The sequence below is a fragment of the Podarcis bocagei genome, assembly GCF_964188305.1.
Source record: "Podarcis bocagei genome assembly, chromosome: 2".
Lineage (NCBI taxonomy): Eukaryota > Metazoa > Chordata > Lepidosauria > Squamata > Lacertidae > Podarcis > Podarcis bocagei.
In genome coordinates, this window is record NC_138126.1 from 7,217,950 (window position 1) to 7,241,411 (window position 23,462).

General features: G+C 48.4%; 1 protein-coding gene across 1 annotated transcript; it reads left to right on the plus strand.

Moving 5' to 3' along the window:
• Nucleotides 1–12,373: 12,373 nt before the first annotated feature.
• Nucleotides 12,374–21,586, plus strand: LOC308580562 (uncharacterized protein; the record flags this gene model as incomplete). Its single annotated transcript, XM_081182395.1, has 5 exons — nucleotides 12,374–12,763; nucleotides 13,892–13,997; nucleotides 14,454–14,536; nucleotides 16,422–16,548; nucleotides 20,319–21,586. The coding sequence occupies 5 exons, from the start codon at nucleotides 12,374–12,376 to the stop codon at nucleotides 21,584–21,586; spliced, it is 1,974 nt and encodes a 657-aa protein (XP_081038521.1).
• Nucleotides 21,587–23,462: the final 1,876 nt, after the last annotated feature.

Consider the following 23,462-nt stretch of genomic DNA (forward strand, 5'->3'; position numbering starts at 1 on the left):
GAAGGTGCCATGGTCTGATCACTACGCTCTGAAAGCCAGGATTGACTTTCCACCCCCACCTTGCTTAGGTGGCGAGCCGATTTGGGCTCGCCCGCAGAGGCTGATGGACCCTGATAGATTCCGCAAAGCCTTGCGGGACCTTTCTCCCCCTGGCGACTCATTGACTGAGCTTGTTGAGGGCTGGAATACCCAGCTCCTGGCAGCCATTGATGAGATCACACCTAAGCGCCCTCTGCGACCCCGCAGAAACCGGGCTCCCTGGTTTACCGAGGAGCTTCGGAAAATGAAGCGGGACCTCAGACGGCTAGAGCGAGTATGGCGGGGTGCCCGTGACGGAGCCTCAAGAACATCTTATAGGGTTTTTATGAAAACCTATGAGATGGCAGTGAAAGCCGCTAAGAAGTCTTACTTCTCAGCCTCCATTGCATCTGCTAGCTCTCGCCCGGCGCAATTATTTATTATTTAGTATAATTCGGTCTTTAACGTCCCTTGAAGGACAGCCAAATTTAAATAACAATCTGACATACAGCTGTGAGGCATTTGCGAGCTTTTTTGCGGAGAAGGTCCTGTTGCTCCGCCATGACCTCCCTGCCAATTTGGATACAATAAAGGAACTGGAGGCCCCTCGACTGTCCTCGGGTCCAGTATTGGACCACTTTGACCGGATATCTCCAGCCGATGTGGACAGATTCCTCCAAGCTGGAAAGCCCACCACCTGTCCTCTTGACCCGTGCCCGTCATGGCTGATTAGAGCGTGTCCAGACGAGGTGCGGGCCCCCCTGGGGGATATCATCAATTTGTCCCTTGGCACCGGGATATTCCCAGGGGAACTGAAGGAGGCGGTGGTGCGTCCGCTCTTAAAGAAAACATCATTAGATCCCTCAGATCTATCCAATTACCGCCCAGTCTCGAATCTTCCATTCCTGGGTAAGGTGATTGAGAGAGCAGTTGCTGAACAGCTTGGTAGGTTTCTGGATGAAACATCTGCTTTGGATCCATTCCAGTCCGGCTTCCACGCTGGTCATGGGACCAAGACGGCTCTGGTCGCCCTAACAGATGATCTCCGCAGGCAGCTGGATCGAGGCGGGTCGGGGCTGCTGATTCTTCTAGATCTGTCAGCAGCCTTTGACATGGTCGATCACGAACTCCTGGACCACCGCCTTGCCGATGTGGGGATCCAGGGCACAGTCCTTCAATGGCTGCGCTCGTTTCTCTCTGGTCAGGGACAGAGGGCGGCGCTTGGGGGGGAATTGTCATCGCGCCACTCCTTGGTGTGTGGAGTGCCTCAGGGTGCGATTCTCTCCCCAATGCTTTTTAACATCTTTATGCGCCCCCTCGCCCAGCTTGTCCGGAGTTTTGGGCTGGGTTGCCATCAGTATGCTGATGACACCCAACTCTATCTGTTGATGGATGGCCATCCTGACTCGGCCCCAGACACACTGACCAGATGTCTGGAAGCTGTGGCTGGATGGTTACGTGGGAGCCGGTTGAAGTTAAATCCTTCGAAGACAGAGGTCCTCTGGCTGGGGCGGGACGATATGGGATCGAGGGGGCAAATGCCCATCTCTTGCGGGGGTGCAATTAATGCCAGCACCGTCCGTTAAGAGTTTGGGTGTAATCTTCTATACCTCCCTCTCTATGGAGGCGCAGATTACAGCTATAACAAAGGCGGCATTTTTTCATCTCTGCCAAGCTAAGCAGTTGGCCCCTTATCTCTCTCGCCCTGACCTAGCCACTGTGATCCATGCGACGGTCACCTCCAGACTGGATTATTGTAACTCGCTCTACGTGGGGCTGCCCTTGAGACTGACCCAGAAACTCCAGCGGGTGCAGAATGCCGCGGCAAGACTCCTTATGGGTCTTCGCTGCGAGATCACATTCATCCGGTACTATACCAGCTGCTCTGGCTCCCGGTGGAGTACAGGATCAGGTTTAAGGTGCTGGTTTTAACCTTTAAAGCCCTATACGGCCTAGGACCCTCGTACCTACGGGACAACCTCTCCTGGTATGCCCCACAGAGAAACCTACGGTCTGCAAATAATAACATCCTCAAGGTCCGAGGCCTCAGAGAGGTTAGGCTGGCCTCAACTAGAGCCAGGGCTTTTTCGGCTGCGGCTCCAATCTGGTGGAACGCTCTGTCACAAGAGACTAGGGCCCTGCGGGACCTGACATCTTTCCGCAGGGCCTGCAAGACAGAGTTGTTCCGCCAGGCCTTTGGTCAGGGCGCAGCCTGACTCCCTCCTCTGGCAACCTGCACAGAATTTTGCTTAATTGGTTGCCATCAATTTGATTTAATTAATTTTTATAATGAAATATTTTTAGATTGTGTGACTATTTGACTGTTTGATTATTTGATTGTTGTTAGCTGCCCTGAGCCCGGCTTCGGCTGGGGAGGGCGGGATATAAATAAAATTTATTATTATTATTATGATGTTCCGTTTGCCTATCAGATGAACGAACACCAGGCAGCAGAAGCTCCCTGCGCTCACAGTGCACAGGTATCCTTGGGAAAGGAAGCTGGTTGTTGTGGTTAGAGTATTGGACTAGGAGCTGGGAGAGACTGGGGTTCAAATCCCCACTCTACAATGAAACTCATTGGGTGACCCTGGGCCAACACTGCCTCTTAGCCTAACCCTACCTCACAGGGTTGTTGTGGAGTGACATGGAGATAAATGTGGGGTGTAAATTAAATAAATAAATAAATGGGGAAAAAATAAATTAAGGAATGACACAGTGCAAACTCCCGAGGAATTCCAGGTATCTGCTATCAGCTCACTTATCCCAATGGTTTATGGTTGGTTCATAGAACACCAATGTTCTAAGTTAAGAATATAAGTTCTTGAATCATAAACTTGTCTTATAAATGACCTTCATTGGCTATCTGAAGACTGATTCCTGCTTACAGGGGCTAATAACCAGATCTTCCTAGCAAATACAAGGATAAGAGCTTCTATAGCTGTTAGGTTCAGGATGTTACCTATTTCATCAGATCACAAATGGGATGGGAGATGCACTGAGGTTAAACATAGCTCATGAGGGATGCAAAATTAAACTTTTGTCAGCTGTGCTGATCCATGAAGATAAAGCATATAAAAAATCCAGACTAGCACCCATAATTACAAGCTTTATGATAGCTAGAGATCTGCATTGGCTCCCAGTACGTTTCCGAGCACAATTAAAAGTGTTGGTGCTGACCTTTAAAGCCCTAAACGGCCTCGGTCCTGTATACCTGAAGGAGCGTATCCACCCCCATCGTTCAGCCCGGACACTGAGATCCAGCGCCGAGGGCTTTCTGGCAGTTCCCTCATTGCAAGAAGTAAGGTTACAGGGAACTAAACAGAGGGCCTTCTTGGTAGTGGCGCCTGCCCTGTGGAACACCCTCCCAGCAGATGTCAAGGCAATAAACAACTATTTTACTTTTAAAAGACAACTGAAGGCAGCCCTCTTTAGGGAAGTTTTTAATGTCTGATGCTGTACTGTTTTTAATATTCAGTTGGAAGCCGCCCAGAGTGGCTGGGGAAACCCAGCCAGATGGGCGGGGTATAAATAAGTTGTTGTTATTATTATTATTATTATTATTATTATTATTATTATTATTATAGCTACCAAAGCATCTCCTCTTCCCTTCAGATGGCGAACATTGCACAAAATGCCCAGGAGATCATCATCCAAACAAGGACCAAGAAAAATGTATCCCCAAGGCTACCAGTTTCCTATCCTATGAAGACCATTTGGGGATCCTCTTGGCTTCTATTTCCCTCTTCTTGTCCTTCTCAACAGGCATCATCTTAGGAACCTTCATTAAATACAAAGAAACTCCTATTGTCAAAGCCAACAACCGGGACCTCTCCTACATCCTCCTCATCTCCCTCCTGCTTTCCTTTTTGTCCTCCTTCCTCTTCATTGGCCGGCCAAGGAAAGGGACCTGCCTCCTCCGACAAACAGCCTTCAGCATCATCTTCTCGGTTGCAGTCTCTTCTGTGTTGGCCAAAACCATCACTGTGGTTCTGGCCTTCCTGGCCACCAAGCCAGGGAACTCAGTGAGGAGATGGCTGAGAAAGAGTTTGGCCAACTCCATTGTCCTTTCCTGTTCCAGTGTCCAAGTTCTCATCTGTACCATCTGGCTGGGCATGTCTCCCCCATTCCCAGAGTCTGACATGCACTCCCAGCCTGGAGAGATCACCCTGCAGTGCAATGAAGGGTCTGTGGCCATGTTTTATGGTGCCCTGGGCTACATGGGCTTCCTGGCTGCCATCTGCCTTACAGTGGCTTTCCTAGCCAGGAAGCTTCCTGGGGCCTTCAATGAAGCCAAGCTGATCACCTTCAGCATGCTGGTCTTCTGCAGTGTTTGGGTGTCCTTTGTTCCCACCTACCTGAGCACCAAGGGGAAATACATGGTAGCCGTTCAGGTCTTCTCCATCTTGGCCTCCAGTGCTGGGCTTCTGGGCTGCATCTTCATCTCCAAGTGCTACATTATTGTACTGAGGCCTGATCTGAATAGAAAGGAGCACCTCACAACAAAAACAAAAAATGGTACCTGAACGTTGAACTATTATTTTCAGTTTTGGCAAGAGATGCCCAGCACACCAGTAATGAAACCCATATATTTGCTTACACAATGTAGCTTCTTAGATTTAAATCTCCTCCTTTCACATAAATCACGAATGACTTTGCTTTGATGTTTTTTACATATTGCTTTATCATAGCCTGATTCCCACAGTTCCATATTTCCTCTAATGTGTAGCTGCCTTCCGAAAGCACAATTAAAAATACTAGTTTTTGCAGGCTTGGTGTACTGAACCATGCACAAAAAATGGAAATCAGAAGAAATACCAACATTGAAAGATTGGCAACATAATTTTTTTGAAATGATTGAATTAGCAAAAACGATGGCAACAATTAGAATGCAATCTAATCAAAATCTCAAACAGGAATGGAAATGTGTAGAAGAATATATGACCAAAAGATACTCCAACAATAATTTACTGATATGCATACAGTGGTACCTCTAGATGTGAACGGGATCCATTCAGGAGCCCCCATTTTCATCTAGAAGCAAACCTAACCAGCGATGGCATGTCTGCGCACACGCACGTCATTTTTTGCCGCTTCTGCACATGCACGAGATGTCATTTTGAGCGCATGCACAAGCGGCGAAACCTGGAAGTAATGCACTCCGTTACTTCCGGGTTGCCGCGGAACGCAACTCGAACGCGCTCATCCCGAAGCACATTCAACCTGAGGTATGACTGTAGACTGATTTCACAAAGTTAAGTATAAATAAGAAATGGATAAATGTTGGTACATAATGAAATGTGAAAATGTGAATTTACGAATATAATGTATATGTATCATTATGTAAAGATTTCATATATGTATTGCAACATTAATAATAAATAATTTTTTTAAAAGCTGTGTATTAAAAAATAATAAAGAATAAAAATAAAAATACTAGTTTTTGCATGCTTGGTGTACTGAACCATGTCATTGGATCAAGTCTCACTCGCTGGATCATCACCTTCAATGGGCTTGCACATTCCAATGACCCTTGTGAGCAAAGGCGTCAGATATCTTGTATTCCCAGCAGAGTCACCCAAGTTAGTAAGGTCAAAGGGGAGGAGCTACACAAAGAATGATCCAAGAAGTCCTCAACGGCAGAACAGGTGGAAGACAACAAGTGGCATGTTACATCGGCTGTGAAGGCGGATGAAGACTGCAGCAGATAAGAATCTACTGGTCGATCGGAACAGAGCCTTACTGCAAAGACTGTGCGTTGGTCAGCATGCACTGATCTACACACATAAAGTTAATTCACGCACAGGCGTCTTCCAAAAACCCATCCCAAACCCCAAAAGTTATTTGTATTTATTTGTTACATTTGTATCACAGTATCGCAGAATTGTAGAGTTGGAAGAGTCATCTAGTGTAACCCCCTGCAATGCAGGAATATAGGAGAAGGCACTTCTATCTATTTTGTATTGTAATAAAAAAATTAAGGTCTTACATACAGTGGTACCTCGGGTTACATGCGCTTCAGGTTACAGACTCCGCTAACCCAGAAATAGTGCTTCAGGTTAAGAACTTTGCTTCAGGATGAGAACAGAAATCGTGCTCCGGCAGCGTGGCAGCAGCAGGAGGCCCCATTAGCTAAAGTGGTGCTTCAGGTTAAGAACAGTTTCAGGTTAAGTACGGACCTCCGGAACAAATTTAGTACTTAACCCGAGGTACCACTATAAAAGAAATGTTCATAAATGTACCAACCAAACATACATGTGGACCACATGTCTGGAGCAGCACAGGAAGACCGCCCTGAAACCATTTTGACTCCCAAACTGACCAAATGTTTTCTCTGCAAGGAGGGAGGGGGTGAGGGAACCTTCCCATTGTCTCAGGAATTGGGAAATCACCATCTCAATGGAATGGCCAGACTACCAGGAAAGGCAATCAGATAAGGCATTATCAGATAACCTGGCAGACAGGAAAAACAACAACGTTCAAATTTCTGTTGTAGACCACCTTTCCTGTGATGTAGGTATGGTGTTTGTGGGGGGTGGTCTTGGTTTACACCCCTTCTGTGATGTATGTATGATGTTTCTGGGGGGTGGTCTTGAGCTTCAGGGCAGGGAATTTAAAAATGTTTATATAAGGGCAGGCACACCTTGGTTCTGGGTCCTCCTCCGTCCTTCTGCGTGTGAGGGGAGCACCCTGTTGCAACAGTTCAATAAAGATCAAGCTTACTAGCTGCTTTGCTTCTCAATATTCTCTGGTTGGCCTCTGTTATTTTCTCCTACCAATAGGGAACCCACGTAAGGACTCTATACCGGTTTTTGGACACCCCATTAGGGGGAAAGGGCAGTTTTGTTTACAATAGTATCCCCTTTCCCACTTTTTTTTTTAAAAAAAATGTGTGCCTCTCCCTTAAGAACCAGATCTCAGATCATTTGAACTCCACCCATGGTTCTATGGAAACCTTGCATCTGGTTATTGTTATTGTGTGTGCGCGCGCACAATTTGCAAAATATCTGACATGGAATCGAGGTGTGTGTGTGTGCCTCTTTACTCTTTTTTTACACCAAAACATAGCTGTCAGCTTTTCCCTTTTCTTGCAAGGAATCCTATTCGGAATAAGGGAATTTCCCTTTTAAAAAAAGGAAAAAGTTGACAGCTATGCCCCAAAAGCAAATCCCTATCTCCTCCTTGCAATATTGCTCCTCCCCAATATTGCACCAGCCTCAACCGCCCACCCTTTTTGGCCAGGCGATCCCACGAGACCGAGAACTATGGTGCTGATAATGTCAAGGTTGCAGGTTCGATCCCCGTATGGGACAGCCGCATAGTCCTGCGTTGATCCTTAGGACACCCCCCCCCCCAAAAAAAAATACTACAATTCTATGATCTATTCTGTAATTTCCCCCTCCCACAGCCTTTTGAATATCCTTCCTCTCTAGGAAACTGAGCTCAAGTCCACTGGAGGACCACCGAGTGCCCCCCCCTTTCCCTTGCAAAATTGCCTTCAATTAAGCTGCGCTCCTTATTTGCATTGCTGCAAAATGCAGACCACCTACAACGACACTTCGGGTTCCCTTTCGAACGCGGCCATAGAGCTACGGCTGCAAATACAGCCGATCTCCCCCTGCCCACCCAGCCACCCAGACTTGGAGGGGTGGCGGTGGAGGTCGGGCGTTTGAATGGGAACCGGAAGTGAACTCGGTACCTCGCTGCCCTTTCCTATCTCTACGACCCCGTAACGAATGCACGTGGGAAAACGGCCTTCTCGTAAGTCCCCCGCCCCCGCCCAGGTGAGGAGCTGGAGAGAATTCGGGTTTGCAAAAATGGAATAGGGAACGGGGGGGGGGGCAGAATACTACGCCCGGGGTTGCATTCTTTGCATTGCACCACCCTTTGCAATTGCAAGCCAGGCCGGAGTCTGAAGGGGGAGGCATCTCAGTTTTTTGCAAAAATTAGAAGCTGCGGGGATTCGGGTGGGTGCAAGGGGGAGACAGCGGTGCACCAGAATCCGGGGGGAAAGAGAGCGAATTTTGCTTTTAGGTACGTCAAGAGATGCCAGGGAGGGGCTCCTTTGGTTGCTAAAGACCCCCGATTCCTTCCCCCCGGCTATCCTGCTGGGTTGCACTGCCTGCCTCCCAGCCACGTAAGACGAGGTTGCTGGATCGGGCCAATGGCCCACCTAAGTCCCGCATCCTGATAACACAGCGGCTGATCATTATGATGGGAAACCCGCAAGCAGGATGCAAGCACCAGAGAGCAGCCCGACTCCTGCAGTTTCCAGCAACTCAGAAGCATTTCTGCTTCCAGCTGTGCAGGCAGAGCATAGTCTTCATGGCTAGTACTGTTGGATGCAGAATAATTTTGCCCACCTTGAATCTTAAGCTAAACAGGCCAGTGGTTTGCTTTGAAAAAGGAATATGTTCCTATGTAATCTGAGAAGCCAGAGCATCTTGTTTTGCATGCACAAGGTCCCTGGTTCAATCCCCGACTTCTCCAGTTGTTGTTGTTTAGTCATTTAGTCGTGTCTGACTCTTCGTGACCCCCTGGACCAGAGCACGCCAGGCACTCGTGTCTTCCACTGCCTCCCGCAGTTTGGTCAGACTCATGCTGGTAGCTTCGAGAACACTGTCCAACCATCTCGTCCTCTGTCGTCCCCTTCTCCCGCAGTTTGGTCAAACTCATGTTGGTAGCTTCGAGAACACTGTCCAACCATCTCGTCCTCTGCTTCAGGATCTGCTCTTCCAGTGAGCGCTCAGGGCTCATTTCCTTCAGAATGGAGAGGTTGGATCTTCTTGCAGTCCATGGGACTCTCAAGAGTCTCCTCCAGCACCAGAATTCAAAAGCATCAATTCTTTGGCGATCAGCCTTCTTTATGGTCCAGCTCTCACTTCCATACATCACTACTGGGAAAACCATGGCTTTAACTATACGGACCTTTGTTGGCAAGGTGATGTCTCTGCTTTTTAAGATGCTGTCTAGGTTTGTCATTGCTTTTCTCCCAAGAAGCAGATGTCTTTTAATTTCGGTAGGTCTGCAAATGTCCCCTACCTGTCTGGAACTCTGCAGAGCCACTGCAAGTCAGAGTAAGTCATATGGTGGACCAATGATCTGTCTTGGCATACGGTTTGCCGTCTTTATATTTTATTTCTGCCAAGGAGGAACCTGCGCCATAGAATCAGAGTTTGAAGGGACCCTGAGGATCGTATAGTTAAACACCCTGCAGTGCAGGAATAATAATAAGAAGAATTTATTATTTATGCCCCACTCACCTCGCTGGGTTTCCCCAGCCACTCTGGGAGGCTCCCAACAAAAGATTAAAAACACAATAAAAGATCAAACATTAAAAACTTCCCTAAACAGGGCTGCCTTCAGATGTCTTCTAAAAGTCAGATAGTTGTTTATCTCCTTGATATCTGATGGGACGGCGTTCCACAGGGCAGGCGCCACTACCAAGAAGACCCTCATCCTGGTTCTCTGTAACATCACTTCTCACAGAGAGGGAACCGCCAGAAGGCCCTCGGAGCTGGACCGCAGTATCGGGGCTGAACGATGGGGTTGAGGGCCGAGGCCGTTTAGGGCTTTAAGGTAAGGTTACCAGATTCTTTTCAAAGAATCCGGGGACACTTTTCAACTTCAGTGGATTATGTATGGGGACTGATGTGTAAATCTGGTGACGTCTGGTAACCTTACTTTAAAGGTCAGCACCAAAACTTCGAATTGTGCTGGAAACGTACTGGGAGCCAATGTAGGTCTTTCAGGACCGATGTGATATGGTCTAGGCCAGTGTTTCCCAACCGGTGTTCCGCGGCACAGTAGTGTGCCGTGGAACTTTGCCTTGTGTTCCGTGGAGGCGGGCGAGTCGGGCGGTGAGAGGCGGGGCGGCGGCGGCGAGCACACGCGGGGCGGCGAGCGAGCGAGCTCCCACATCCCATCGCCGCTCGCTACTTGGCCTGCGCATCCGCTCGCTACTGGGCCTGCCCCAGGAGGTGGGGTTGCGGGCATCACGCCCTTCCCCACGTGAGCGGGGAATCCCATCCGCCCCCACGTGAGCGGGGAATCCCATCTCAGCCCCCGCGAGAGCAGGGGAATCCCATCCGGCCACGCCTCCTGGCCAGCCAATCGGCTGGCTGGAGGGGGCGTGGCTTGCCTCGAGATTTTTTCCATGAAACAAGTGTGCCTTTGCCCAAAAAAGGTTGGGAAACACTGGTCTAGGCAACCATTCCCAATCACCTGTCTAGCTGCCGCATTCTGGATTAGTTGTAGCTATCCTATAGGGATCGTACCTGCAGCCTGGGCATTTCCACCACCACGCTTTAACAAATTGAGCCCTCCAGGCTTAAGGCTTGAGATGGGCATCAGCCGGGGTTTATAGCTTTCCAATATCGGGAGAGGCCATTTCTTCTTTGCCCCAGAACCCTAGGTGTGCGACCTGATGCCTCTAGCACTTTGCAGAGGCTTCTTCAGCCTGTGCAACCTTCATCTGCATCTACACAGGGAACTGTAGTTTGTGCTGTGAATTGTAGTGCTGTGAGGAATAAACTACAGTTGGATCCCTCTTTAACATAGTTGTTTAATTAAGTTTAACTACTTATTGCATTTGGCCTTTGGGTAGGGTTCCAAGCTGCAGCGTACAGGCTTTGATGTTTATATAAATATCTGGATTTTACAAAGCAGTAACGATCTATCCTTGACCGAAGTGAACAGACGTTTTAAGGGGGTCCTGCGGAAGGGCGCAGCAGCTGTGAAAATGGTGAATTTGGTGCTGGGGATCATTAGGAAAGAAATTGAAAATAAAACAGCCAATACCATAATGCCCATTATACAAATCTATGGTGTGGCCATATTTGGAATACAGTGGTACCTCAGGTTACAGACGCTTCAGGTTACAGACTCTGCTAACGCAGAAATAGTACCTTGGGTTAAGAACTTTGCTTCAGGATGAGAACAGAAATCGTGTGGTGGTGGCGCGGCGGCAGCGGGAGGCCCCATTAGCTAAAGTGGTACCTCAGGTTAAGAACAGTTTCAGGTTAAGAACAGACCTCCGGAACAAATTAAGTTCTTAACCCAAGGTACCACTGTACTGTGTATGTTCCTCGCCGCAAAAAAAGGGTATTGAAGGGGTTCAGAAAAGGTCAACCAGAAGTATAGCATTTTCTACAGTAGAAGAAGAGTTTGGATTTGATATCCCACTTTATCACTACCCGAAGGAGTCTCAAAGCAGCTAACATTCTCCTTTCCCTTCCTCCCCCACAACAAACACTCTGTGAAGTGAGTAGGGCTGAGAGACTTCAGAGAAGTGTGACTGGCCCAAGGTCACCCAGCAGCTGCATGTGGAGGAGCAGAGATGCGAACCCGGTTCCCCAGGTTACAAGACTACCGCTCTTAACCACTACACCACACTGGCTCTCAAGTCCAGAGACATCTACAAAGACAAAAGTAGATTTTACAGGGTTTTCCACTGTTCGGCTATTCAAATCCTAGCTGCAGCTACCATCCATGTCAGAAGGTGTTTTAGAACGACAAGCTTTCATAGTAGCCTGTTGAAGTCAATGGACACGACAGACTTTTGATTCCAGTAGGACTGATTTGAGTAGGATGTGGTTGAAACAACTCAGAATGGCCATCTTTTCTTGGCTGTCTCTGATTCTTAAGGTCTCATCTCATTTCACTTTTCCCCACAGGTGAAGCTCTGGTAGATTGCAGGGAACACCCACTTTTTTGCTCCGAAAGCCTCTTCTTGAAACAAGAAAGACGTATTAGCCTTTGGGTGGCTAAGCAGGGCGGCCGCCACTCAATTCAATAGCACCTGCGGGCCAAAGTGGCCTTAGACGAGGGGTCTGCAACCCGCGGCTCCGGAGCCGCATGTGGCTCTTTTACACCTTTGCCACGGCTCCGGGACGGATACTAGCGAGGGGAGGAGGCGCATTGTGCGCCCCGACACTCCCCACTGTGGCAGGCGCTGTACTGGCTGTGACGTCGCATGGGGGCGGTGCGTGCGTTAGTCACGCACCGTCCCGACGTCACCTTCCCGCCCGCTACATTGTAAGGGGCACGTACGCTGGTCACTGCATTGAAAGGGGGCATGTACGCTGGTCACTGTTTTGAAGGGGAGTGAAGAACACACACACAAAAAAAGGTAACTTGTTAATTTAACGTTTATGAGGAGGAGTAATTCCGAGGGGTCAAACAAAGAAATAATAAAAAGTGACAAAAAAGTTATTTTTATAATGATGAGTTTTGCGGCTCACCGTTTTTTCCCCCTTCGGAAACGGGTCCAAGTGGCTCTTTTTGTCTTAAAGGTTGCAGACCCCTGCCTTAGACCAACTCGGAGCAAAGAGTCCCTTCCTTTGAGTACAAATTGGAGATGGACGAGGATGATTCAGCTGGGACCAAAGCCCAAAGAGACCGCCAGGCCAGAGGCAGTGGAGCCTTCTGGGGAAAAACAGTGTGCAAGCTCCTGAGTGAGGCCTACAGCAGCTCAGACGAACAGCAATGGCACTTTCGCCAGTTCTGCTACCAGGAAGCCGAGGGGCCCCGGGAGGTTTGCAGCCGACTCCACCATCTTTGCCGTCAGTGGCTGAAGCCGGAAAGGCACACCAAGGCTCAGATGCTGGACCTGGTGGTCCTGGAGAAGTTCCTGGCTGTCCTCCCCCCGGAGATGGAGAACTGGGTGAGGGAGTGCGGAGCGGAGACCTGTTCCCAGGCGGTGGCCCTGGCCGAAGGTTTCCTCCTGAGCCAGGAGGCAGAGCAACGGGTGAGCCACAGCAACAATTTTATTATGCGCTGCCCATCGACTGGGTTGCCGCAGTCACTCCGGGCGGCTTCCGGCAAAATATAAAAACACAATAAAACACCAAACACAAAAAACAGGTCTGCCTTCAGTCTTCTAAAAGTCATATAGTTGTTTTATCTCCTTGACATCTGATGGGAAGGTGCCACCACCTTATCTGGAATTGGTTTTCACTCTTAACATTGTTGGGGAATATGGTTAGGTAAAGGTAAAGGGACCCCTGACCATTAGGTCCAGTCACGGACGACTTTGGGGTTGCGACGCTCATCTCGCTTTATTGGCCGAGGGAGCCGGCGTACAGCTTCCGGGTCATGTGGCCAGCATGACTAAGCCGCTTCTGGTGAACCAGAGCAGCGCACGGAAACACCGTTTACCTTCCTGCTAGAGCGGTACCTATTTATCTACTTGCTGCTTTTGAACTGCTAGGTTGGCAGGAGCAGGGACTGAGCAATGGGAGCTCACCCTGGCGCAGGGATTCAAACCGCCCACCTTCTGATCGGCAAGCCCTAGGCTCTGTGGTTTAGACCACCAGCACCACCCACCTCCCATAACATTGTTAGGTTCCTCTTAAACTAGTTCCTGCAAGCCTTGCAGTCAAGCTGTACCCTTACATACGTGAGTCTCACCTTACTGATAGTGGGTCCAGCAGAATTTCTACCTCAGAAGGCACTACACAGGGGAATTTAGGTCTGGGGACATAAAGCACCCCTGACCAGATACTTCATTCAGCCTTCTATGGAAGGACATCTCGGAAGACCCGTCCCAAGTAGAGAGAGTGCTGTTGCTCTTGGGTCATCTGTGCATTGTGAGACCAGGAGGCTGGACTAGACGGGCCATTGTATTTTTAGGAATCCACCCCTTTCCCCTGCTCCATTGTCCTCTACTTCCTTTGCTACTTCTTGTTGTTTCACCTGAAGGCAGCTGTTTAGGGAAGCTTTTAATGTTTGACGGACTATTGTATTTTAATATTTTGTTGGAAGCAGCCCAGAGTGGCTGCGGAATCCCAGCCAGATGGGCAGGGTGTAAGTAAATTATTATTATTATTATTATTATTATTATTATTATTATTATTATTATTTATTTTGGATTCAGGAGCTGTTAGCGGGAGGAGCCACGAAGGGTGAGGGAGCTGCAATGGGCAGCAGACTTGGGATGTTACCATTTAACGGCGCACCGCCAGTTGCTGAAACCTTATTGGGTAAGAACAAATGCAAAATATTATTTCCACTTGGTCGCTCTTTAGTCCCTCTGAAATTGTGAGTGGATTGATGTAATTCGTTTACCCAAAAAATTAAATATTGCATATAAAGCCTCATGCCACATAATTAAAAATAAAACCTTATTTCCTGATGAATAGCTTTTGTGCTATAATGTATCTTAAACAGAAAACTATCTTTGGAAGGATTTTTCCTCCAAAACATTTTATTTTTTTAAAATCCTATTTACAGGATGTTATAGCCAATGTTCATCTCTTATTATTAATTCTTCTTTGCTTTGTTATTTTTATTTTCTTTATCTTTTCTCTTTTATATTTTTGTGTTTAATTTTGCTGTAACTATTTGTAATGTAAGATGATATTTTAAATCAAATCAATTTTAAAAAATCATTGATTTTTATCCACCCTGCCTCCCTGCTTCTTTTGTCTCCCTCACAGGTGGCAGAACCACCATGGAGATGTCAATTAGGCCTTCTTATTGTGATGGAGTGGAAACAGTTCCTTCACAGTCACTTGATCAGGTAGGAGATGGAATCACCAGAGAACTGAGCCAGGCACAACCCAGGCGACTCCTCTGCAGCTCTCCGTGGTCCTGAAAGAACCTGCCTTCCCCCATCACTTGTGTTTAAGATGCCCCCCCCCCCATCTTGAAGGCTCTGAACACCACAAGGAAAGCTCTGGGTTTTGCAGCAGAGCCTCCAGTTTCTGCAGTCTTTTTTCTTCTCTTTTTTCGGATTGCTGCCTTAGCTGTGCATAGTACCGTATTTTTCGCCCCATAAGACGCACTTTTTCTCCTCCAAAAATGAAGGGGAAATCTGGGTGCGTCCTATGGGGCGAATGCAGGCTTTTGCTGAAGCCTGGAGAGCGAGAGGGGTCCGTGCGCACCGACCCCTCTCGCTCTCCAGGCTTCAGGAAGCTATCCCAAGTCTTGCAAGCCCGGCAGGATGTCCCGCGGGCTCGCAAGGCTTGCGGGCAGCAGCCTGCACCCAAAAGCTGGGGAAAGCGGGGAGGCGCAGAGCCGCCACCCCGCTATTCCCCGACCTGATCTGGAGGCTGGCGGGGGGAGAAGCAAGCCTGCTTCTCCCCCCCCCCCAGCCCCACAAGCTCGGGGGATAGGGGGATGGCGAAGCGCCACCATCCCGCTATTCCCCGACCTGATCTGGAGGCTGGGGGTGGGAGAAGCAAGCCTGCTTCTCCCCCCCACCATCCCCACAACCTCCAGATCAGGTCGGGGAATAGCGGGATGGCGGCGCTCCGCCATCCCGCTATTCCCCGACCTGATCTGGAGGCTGGGGGTGGGAGAAGCAAGCCTGCTTCTCCCCCCCACCATCCCCACAACCTCCAGGCTTCAGGAGAGCCCCACCGCCAGCCCCACAAGCTCGGGGAACAATGGGAGAGGCGCAGCGCGCCCTTCCCGCTGTCCCCCGACTTGGCTAGAAGGCTGGCGGGGGGAGAAGCCTGCTCCTCCCCGTCGCCAGCCCCGCAAACTCGGGAGACAGCGGCAGGGGCGCAGCGCGCCCTTCCCGCTGTCCCCCGACTTGGTTAGAAGGCTGGCCCAGCCCCGCAAACTCGGGGGACAGCGGGAGAGGCGCAGCGCGCCATCCCGCTGTCTCCCGACATGGTTTGGAGGCTGGCGGAAGGCTTCCTCCTCCCCCAGCCCCGCAAGCTCCCAGAGCGATGCCAAAGCTGCGCGCAGCTTCGGCATGGCTCTGGGTCCTGTTCTGGGGGAGGGGGAAGCTCGGGCTTCCCCGCGCCTGGCGGGGGGGGGGGAATAAATTTTTTTTGCCTTTATTCCCCCCCCCCCAAATCTAGGTGCGTCCTATGGACCGGTGCGTCCAATAGTCCGAAAAATACGGTAACTGTTTTTAAGGACCATGAAGAACCATAGTTTAGAGGTCCCAGGCCCTAAGGAAGCCAGATTATCCTCCACCAGGGCCAGGGCCTTCTCAGTGATGGCTCCGACCTGGTGGAATGCTCTGTCCCATGAGACTAGGGCCCTGCAGGATTTAACTTCCTTCCGCAGGGCCTGTAAGACTTTTCTGCCTGGCTTTCAATTTGAACTTAGCCTGATCTTTTATTCCCCTTCCTTCCCTCCCCCTTCCTTTTTTATAAAGATTACCCGCTCTAGGATCCCACAGCTAATTCTCCCCTGGTCTCCTCGCTGGCCCAAATAGGACTAATTTAGCCAGCTAGCCCTGGTGATCATCTAATGTTTAATGGATGGATTTTTCCCTTAAATTGAATTTTGAATTCTGAATTTATTGTGATTCACATTTTATGCTGTATTTTGTTGCATCAATTAAGTGTTTTAGATTTGTTGCTAGCCGCCCTGAGCCCAGTTTTCTGAACCAGGAAGGGCGGGGTATAAATAAAAAATTATTATTATTATTATTATTTTTCTTCCAGGACCCAGTGCCCTTTGAGGCGGTGGCTGTGCATTTTACAGAGGAGGAGTGGGCTCTGTTGGATCCAAGCCAGAGAGCTCTGCACAGAGAAGTCATGGAGGAGAACTACTGGAACCTGGCATCTCTGGGTAAGGTTCCCCCTTTGGCCTTGCCTGATAGGTCCGGGATGCAGGAATTGCTGCAGCTCTTCATCTATATTTATGCCCATCTGTCCAGGAAAGCTCGTAACTCAACAGTAGCCATTGCCAGTCAGTTTAGGCAGTGTTTTTCAACCACTGTTCCGCGGCACCCTAGTGTGCCGCGAGATGTTGCCTGGAGGGAGTCGGGCGAGTCGGGCGGCGAGAGGCGGGGCGGCGGCGGCGAGGAGAGGCCGCCCAGCGCGGGGCTCTCGCCGTCTGCCTGCCTGGCTGCCTGCGAGCTCGGTGGGCAGCACCTCCGTCCGCAGCGCCCGCCTCGCGGCTCTCATTCCCTGCCCCTGCCAAAGCTCACCCAGCCAAGCTGCGCTCTCCTTCCTGCCTCGCTTTGCTGCCTCCTCCCCCCCCACCCCAAAGCTTGGAGGTTCCCCGGCAAGGGGGAGGGGAAGAAATTGAAACTTACACTTTCGTGCGTCCCTCCCGGCGTGACGCTGCGCGCTGACGTCACGGGGCTGTAATGGTGGTGTGCCTCGAGATTTTTTTCATCAAACAAGTGTGCCTTTGCCCAAAAAAGGTTGGGAAACACTGGTTTAGAGAGCACTGAGCGGGACTGACCAATGGTCAGGGGAAAAACAATGCTGTCCCGGGTTGTAAAGACTGCAGAGAAAATAGTTGGGTGCACTCTTCCCACCTTGGATCAAATCTATGCTGCCAGGTGTCATAAGAAAGCTGCAGAGATAGTGCAGGATAGTGCGCACCCCGGAAATGATCTCTTTCAGCTTCTGCCTTCTGGAAGAAGGTACAGGGTTATAAAGACAAGGACTAGCTGTCTGAGAAACAGTTTCTATCCAAATGCGACTTTGGTTTTAAATGCAGTGTAAGGTGGTCTCTATGGGAGTATATAGGGACGCGGGTGGCGCTGTGGGTTAAACCACAGAGCCTAGGACTTGCCGATCAGAAGGTTGGCGGTTCGAATCCCCACAACGGGGTGAGCTCCCATTGCTCGGTCCCTGCTCCTGCCAACCTAGCAGTTCGAAAGCACGTCAAAGTGCAAGTAGATAAATACTTCGGGCAGGAAGGTAAACGGCGTTTCCGTGCACTGCTCTGGTTCGCCATAAGCACCTTAGTCATGCTGGCCACATGACCCGGAAGCTGTACGCCAGGTCTCTCGGCCAGTAAAGCGAGATGAGCGCCGCAACCCCAGAGTCGGCCACGACTGGACCTAATGGTCCCTTTACTTATGGGAGTATATTGTATTTAATTATGGGGTGTCAGAGTTTTTAGGGGGCTAACCAGGCTGGGATAGCTGAGATAGCAGGCTTGTTGGTTTTTGAGTGTCTGATGTAGATTTTTTCAGTTTCGTTCTGTATGGGACAATGACAATAAAGATTATTGTATTGTATCGTCTGACCAGGTGTGCATAAATAAGGTAGCTTTTCTAGCTCAGTGGAAAAGTATCTGCTCTCAGGATCCCTGTTTAGATCCCCAGCATCAAGCCTGGATAGCTCAGTTGGTTAGAACGTGGTACTGATAACACCAAGGTTGGAGGCTTGATTCCCATATAGGGCAGCTGCATATTCCTGTGTTGGAGGGGGGGTTGTACTAGATGATCCTCAGGTTCTGTTCCAACTCTGATTCTATGACTATCTCAAAGCAGGTGTGAGAATACAGTGGTGCCTCGCAAGACGAAATTAATTCGTTCCGCGAATTTCTTTGTCTAGCAAATTTTTCGTCTTGCGAAGCACGGTTTCCCATAGGAATGCATTGAAAATCAATTAATGCGTTCCTATGGTCAAAAAAAGTCCAAACAAAGCCAAATTTGGTACAACAAGAGTTTATTAAGTGCTCTTTAAAGTCACACATACTGTAAAGAGCATTTCAAAATTCAAATCCAGAATTTTTTTAAAAAAACAGCAGTGGCCCAGTGGTCACAGAAAATCATGAAAATGCAGGGGGGGGGGGACAAGCTTCTAGATTCTTGCAAACCCCTCCCCAACTGTTCCCCCAGCCACCCAGCACACAGAAATTCAAATCCAGATTTTTTTTTAAAAAAAACAGCAGAGTGGCCCAATGGTCACAGAAAATCATAAAAATGCAGAAAAAAACACACAAGCTTCCAGATTCTTGCAAACCCCTTCCCAACACCAAGTCCTTGAATTCCAAACACCCCAACCCAAAATCCAACCCCCCCCCCAAAAAAAAAGTTTTAAAAGCTTAACTTACCAAATGGCTGCAAAAGAAGTTTTGGAAAAGCTTCAAAAATCACCAAAGTCTTTAAAAACCTCAAAAAAGGCTACTATGTACACTGCGTTCTATGAGTTGCTCCTTGAAGTCAAGTCGCAACTGTATTAACGGTGTTAAGAAAAAGGAAACAAACTTGCAAGACGTTTTCGTCTTGCGAAGCAAGCCCATAAGGAAATTCGTCTTGCGAAGCAGCTCAGAAACGGAAAACCCTTTCGTCTAGCGAGTTTTCCGTCTTGCGAGGCACCACTGTACCCAGCAGTATTCCTCATACTTTCTCTATGCACTTCAATTTCCGGTTAATGCTAGTCAACAGGGGCTACTTAATAGTTCATTTCATTTCACTTTTAATTTGTGCCCTGCTTTTCTATACAGTGGTACCTTGGGTTACAGATGCTTCAGGTTACAGACTCCGCTAACCCAGAAATAGTACCTCGGGGTAAGAACTTTGCTTCAGGATGAGAACAGAAATTGGGGTCCGGCGGCGCGGCGGCAGCAGGAGGCCCCATTAGCTAAAGTGGTGCTTCAGGTTAAGAACAGTTTCAGGTTAAGAATGGACCTCCAGAACGAATGAAGTACTTAACCCGAGGTACCACCCTATTACTATATCCAAGGTGGCTTACAAGCAGACAACAAAACAGACAGAGAACATCACACATGTAATAACAATCTGATCTGATACCAAAAAAAGCCACAATAACCTTGAAATGAACAACTTATATCGAATAAAGCGATATTCAATCACCCATTAGACTGTAACAGTAAACAGTGAAGTTAAATATCAGCAAATAATAATTAAACAGTTTACACTTATCAATTACTATAAGATAAAAATTCCTTCCAGTAGGTGCTACTGGAAGGAATTTTGTAATTTTTTTTTGACTACGGCAGACCAACATGGCTACCTACGTGTAACAACAATTACAATAAAGAATTGCTAAACTATAATCAATGAAAATAATAGCAAGTCAGTGCATAAAATACCTCAAAATATACAACACCATGTAAAAGGATCAAATTGAGAAACAAGGACACACAACTTATGAAATTATTTTTTAATATCCCTGAACTCCTCTCTTGTCAGCTGCTTCTGCTGTGCTCAAAGTCATGGCCTAGGGCTAGAGGGTGGGGGCAAGGCAGTGGGGGGGAAAACCATTGCCTGATGGACAGCAGAAAGCTTAATACACTCATACCTTGGTACTTGAACAGCTTAGCTCCCAAACAAATCGGCTACCGAACACCCCAAACCCGGAAGTAAGTGTTCTGGTTTGCAAACGTTTTTCGGAAGCCGAACTTCTGATGCAGTTTCCATTTGAGTGCAGGAAGCTCCTGCAGCCAATTGGAAGCCGTGCCTTGGTTTTGGAATGGTTTCGGGAGTCGACCGGACTCCCGGAACGGATTAAGTTCAAGAACCAAGGTACCACTCTATATGGTTCTTGTATTCACTTAATATATTGGTTCTTGTATTCTCTGATCTGAGAATCTGTTCCACCCTAATCAGGCCCCCTTCTTTGTTATTTCAGGTTATGGAAGTTGGAGCGAGAAGGAGCCTGAACAGCAGAGGAGGAAACCTGAGACAAGACAGAAGCTGAGGGAAAAATCTTTCATCTCTGAAGACGCAGACGTGTGTGAAATCCCAAAACTAAAAGATGAAGGTGACACAGCGAAAAACACAAGGAACACCTCCCCTCAACACGCAACGATTGCAAGCGAGATACTGAGTCTTAGCGCATCTCAAAGAGTGCAAATAGCGGAGGAGCCATACAAATGCTCAGTGTGCGGGAAGAGCTTCAGTCAGAGCAGCCGCCTTACTGATCATCAGAGAATCCACACAGGGGAGAAACCATTTAAATGTTTCTCCCCCGAAAAGGGTTTCTGCGACAGCGAGGACCTTCTTTATCATCAAACATTCCAAACCGACGAGAAGCCATATAGATGTTTGGAGTGTGGAAAGAGCTTCAAGCGGAAGACACACGTCACAGACCATCAGAGGACCCACACGGGAGAAAAACCGTTTTCGTGCTCAGAGTGCGGGAAGAGCTTCAGTCATAGCACCGGCCTTACTTATCACCGAAGAACCCACACGGGCGAGAAACCGTACAAATGCTCGGAGTGTGGGAAGAACTTCAATTGCAGCCAAACCCTTGCTTTGCACCACAGAATCCACACTGGGGAGAAACCGTACAAATGTCCCGAGTGCGGGAAGAGCTTCAGCCAGAAGATACACGTGATAAATCATCAAAGAACCCACACGGGCGAAAAACCATTTACATGCTCCGAGTGTGGAAAGAGCTTCACCTACAGTACCGGTCTTACCCACCATCAAAGAACCCACACCGGCGAGAGACCCTATAAATGCTCTGAGTGTGGGAAAAGCTTCAGTTGCAGCCAAACCCTCGCTATACACCTCAGAATCCACACCGGAGAGAAACCGTACAAATGCCCAGAGTGCGGGAAAAGCTTCAGCCAGAAGATTCACGTTACGAGCCACCAAAGAACCCACACGGGGGAGAAGCCATATGAATGTTCCAAGTGTGGCAAGAGCTTTAGTCAGTGGACAACCCTTACTAGACACGAAAGAATACACACAGGGGAGAAACCATACAAATGCTCAGAGTGTGAAAGGACCTTCAGTCACAGCAATAGCCTTACTTATCATCAGAGAACCCACAACGAAGTGAAACCGTCCGTTCCTCTGGTTGCTTTTGCCTCTGGCCCCATGACACCCCTGCCGGAAGGCTGCCCGGGAGGGGATATGACCCTCTGGCTGGAAAACATGTCCCACCCCTGACGCAAATGCTCGAAACGTGTGGAAGGATCTCCACTCAAGAGCGCCGGTTTCTTGTACCATAGAATCCACTGAAGTGTAGAAGCCATTTGAAAACCGGGTGGGAATGGTTCTTTCCCAAAGTAAAGAATTCGCTACAGAAGGATGCTTTGGATGCTAGAGGTGTTTGCAGTGGAGAAAGGACTTGAGAGGAGTTGCCCAAATTTCATTTCAGATGATTCACATCCAAACAACATCATATACATATATATATATATATATAAATATGCCATCATCCTCTAGCATCTTCTTCCCTCTAGAAGAGTCCCAGGAGAGAGGGAGGGAGGAGAAGACCTCAGGACCAGCTTCTTCTGCGTTTGATGGACCCCAGGGAAGGATCCTGGTGACTTACGATATGTTTACAGTTGTACCTCGGGTTAAGAACTTAATTCATTCTGGAGGTCCGTTCTTAACCTGAATCTGTTCTTAGCCTAAAGCACCACTTTAGCTAATGGGGCCTCCCACTGCCGCCTCGCCGCCGCCACACAATTTCTGCTCTCATCCTGAAGCTCTTAACCCAAGGTACTATATCTGGGTTAGCGGAGTCTGTAACCTGAAGCGTCTGTAACCTGAGGTATCACTGTATATTGTTTGCTGTGGGTTTTCTTTTTTTTAATGTATTTTGATGTTATTTGTAAACTGCCTTGCATACAGAGAGATATGGCGTATAAATAACTGTAGTAATAAGTGAATTAGACTAGAGCTTTTTCCTAACTAAACAGGCCCTGCTAAACGACAAAGAATCTACACATGCAAATTCCCTAAAATGTCGGAATATTTCGTCATAGCATCAAAGTTTATTGGTGGACGGAATGCATCTGGGTGGTAAGCGAAGGGCAGTTTACGCAGAGAAGAAGAGCAGGATTGAAACTGAATAAATAATTTGTGGACAGGCTCTCTCAAGGTTACCTCTGTTGAATAAACTTAATCACCTGTGGTGGGTGGAGCCCTTCCACCACAAGGATAATCCGTCCTGGGCAAAGAAAAGAAACTTTGTCAATCTACGGACTGTCATTGAGTTGACTCCCACCCAACAGTGTTTGAACTTCTAACACATTGTTTTGCTTGGGGCACTCCTGGCGTTTTTTGTGTACCGTTTGCAGATAAATACAGAGCATGGAGAAAGATCAGATGAGCATCTGGTCCAATGGACAATTGCCACAACACCAGACCCAGCAAAGCTGCTCCTCTTGTGAGAAACTGTATTTTGTGTTCTAGTCTCCAGCTATGTTTTGGTTTGGCGAAGATTCTTTCAGCTGTCGAAAGCTTACTGGGCAAGCATCTTCAGTGAGTTTTAGGGACTGCAGCTGCTGTTGGTGAGCCCTCCAATTGTACAGGGAGAAACGGGCCTCTTCAATATACACCCTTTGGAGAACCATATACATTTCTGGTCCCTGCATCTCCAAGAGGACATCAGAAGTTTTGGGGGATGCATCCCAAGATCTTGGAATCAGCCCAAGATAATGGAAGTGAGTGTGATCTCTCAGCATATTTTGACTCATGGTACAGTGCTGCCTCGCAAGACGAAAAGAATCCGTTCTGTGATTCTCTTCGTCTAGCGGTTTTTTCGTCTTGCGAAGCAAGCCCATTGACGGGTTAGCGGATTAGCACTATTAGCGCTTTTAGCGGCTTATCTGCTGATCAGATCAGCTGATAAGCGGCTTAGCAGCTTAGAAAAAGGGGGGGAGGGGAAAAAACCAGCAGGAACTCGCAAGACATTGTCGTCTTGCAAAGCAAGCCCATAGGAAATTCGTTTTGCGAAGCACCTCCAAAACGGAAAACTGTTTCGTCTAGCGTGTTTTCCGTCTTGTGAGGCATTCGTCTTGCAGGGCACCACTGT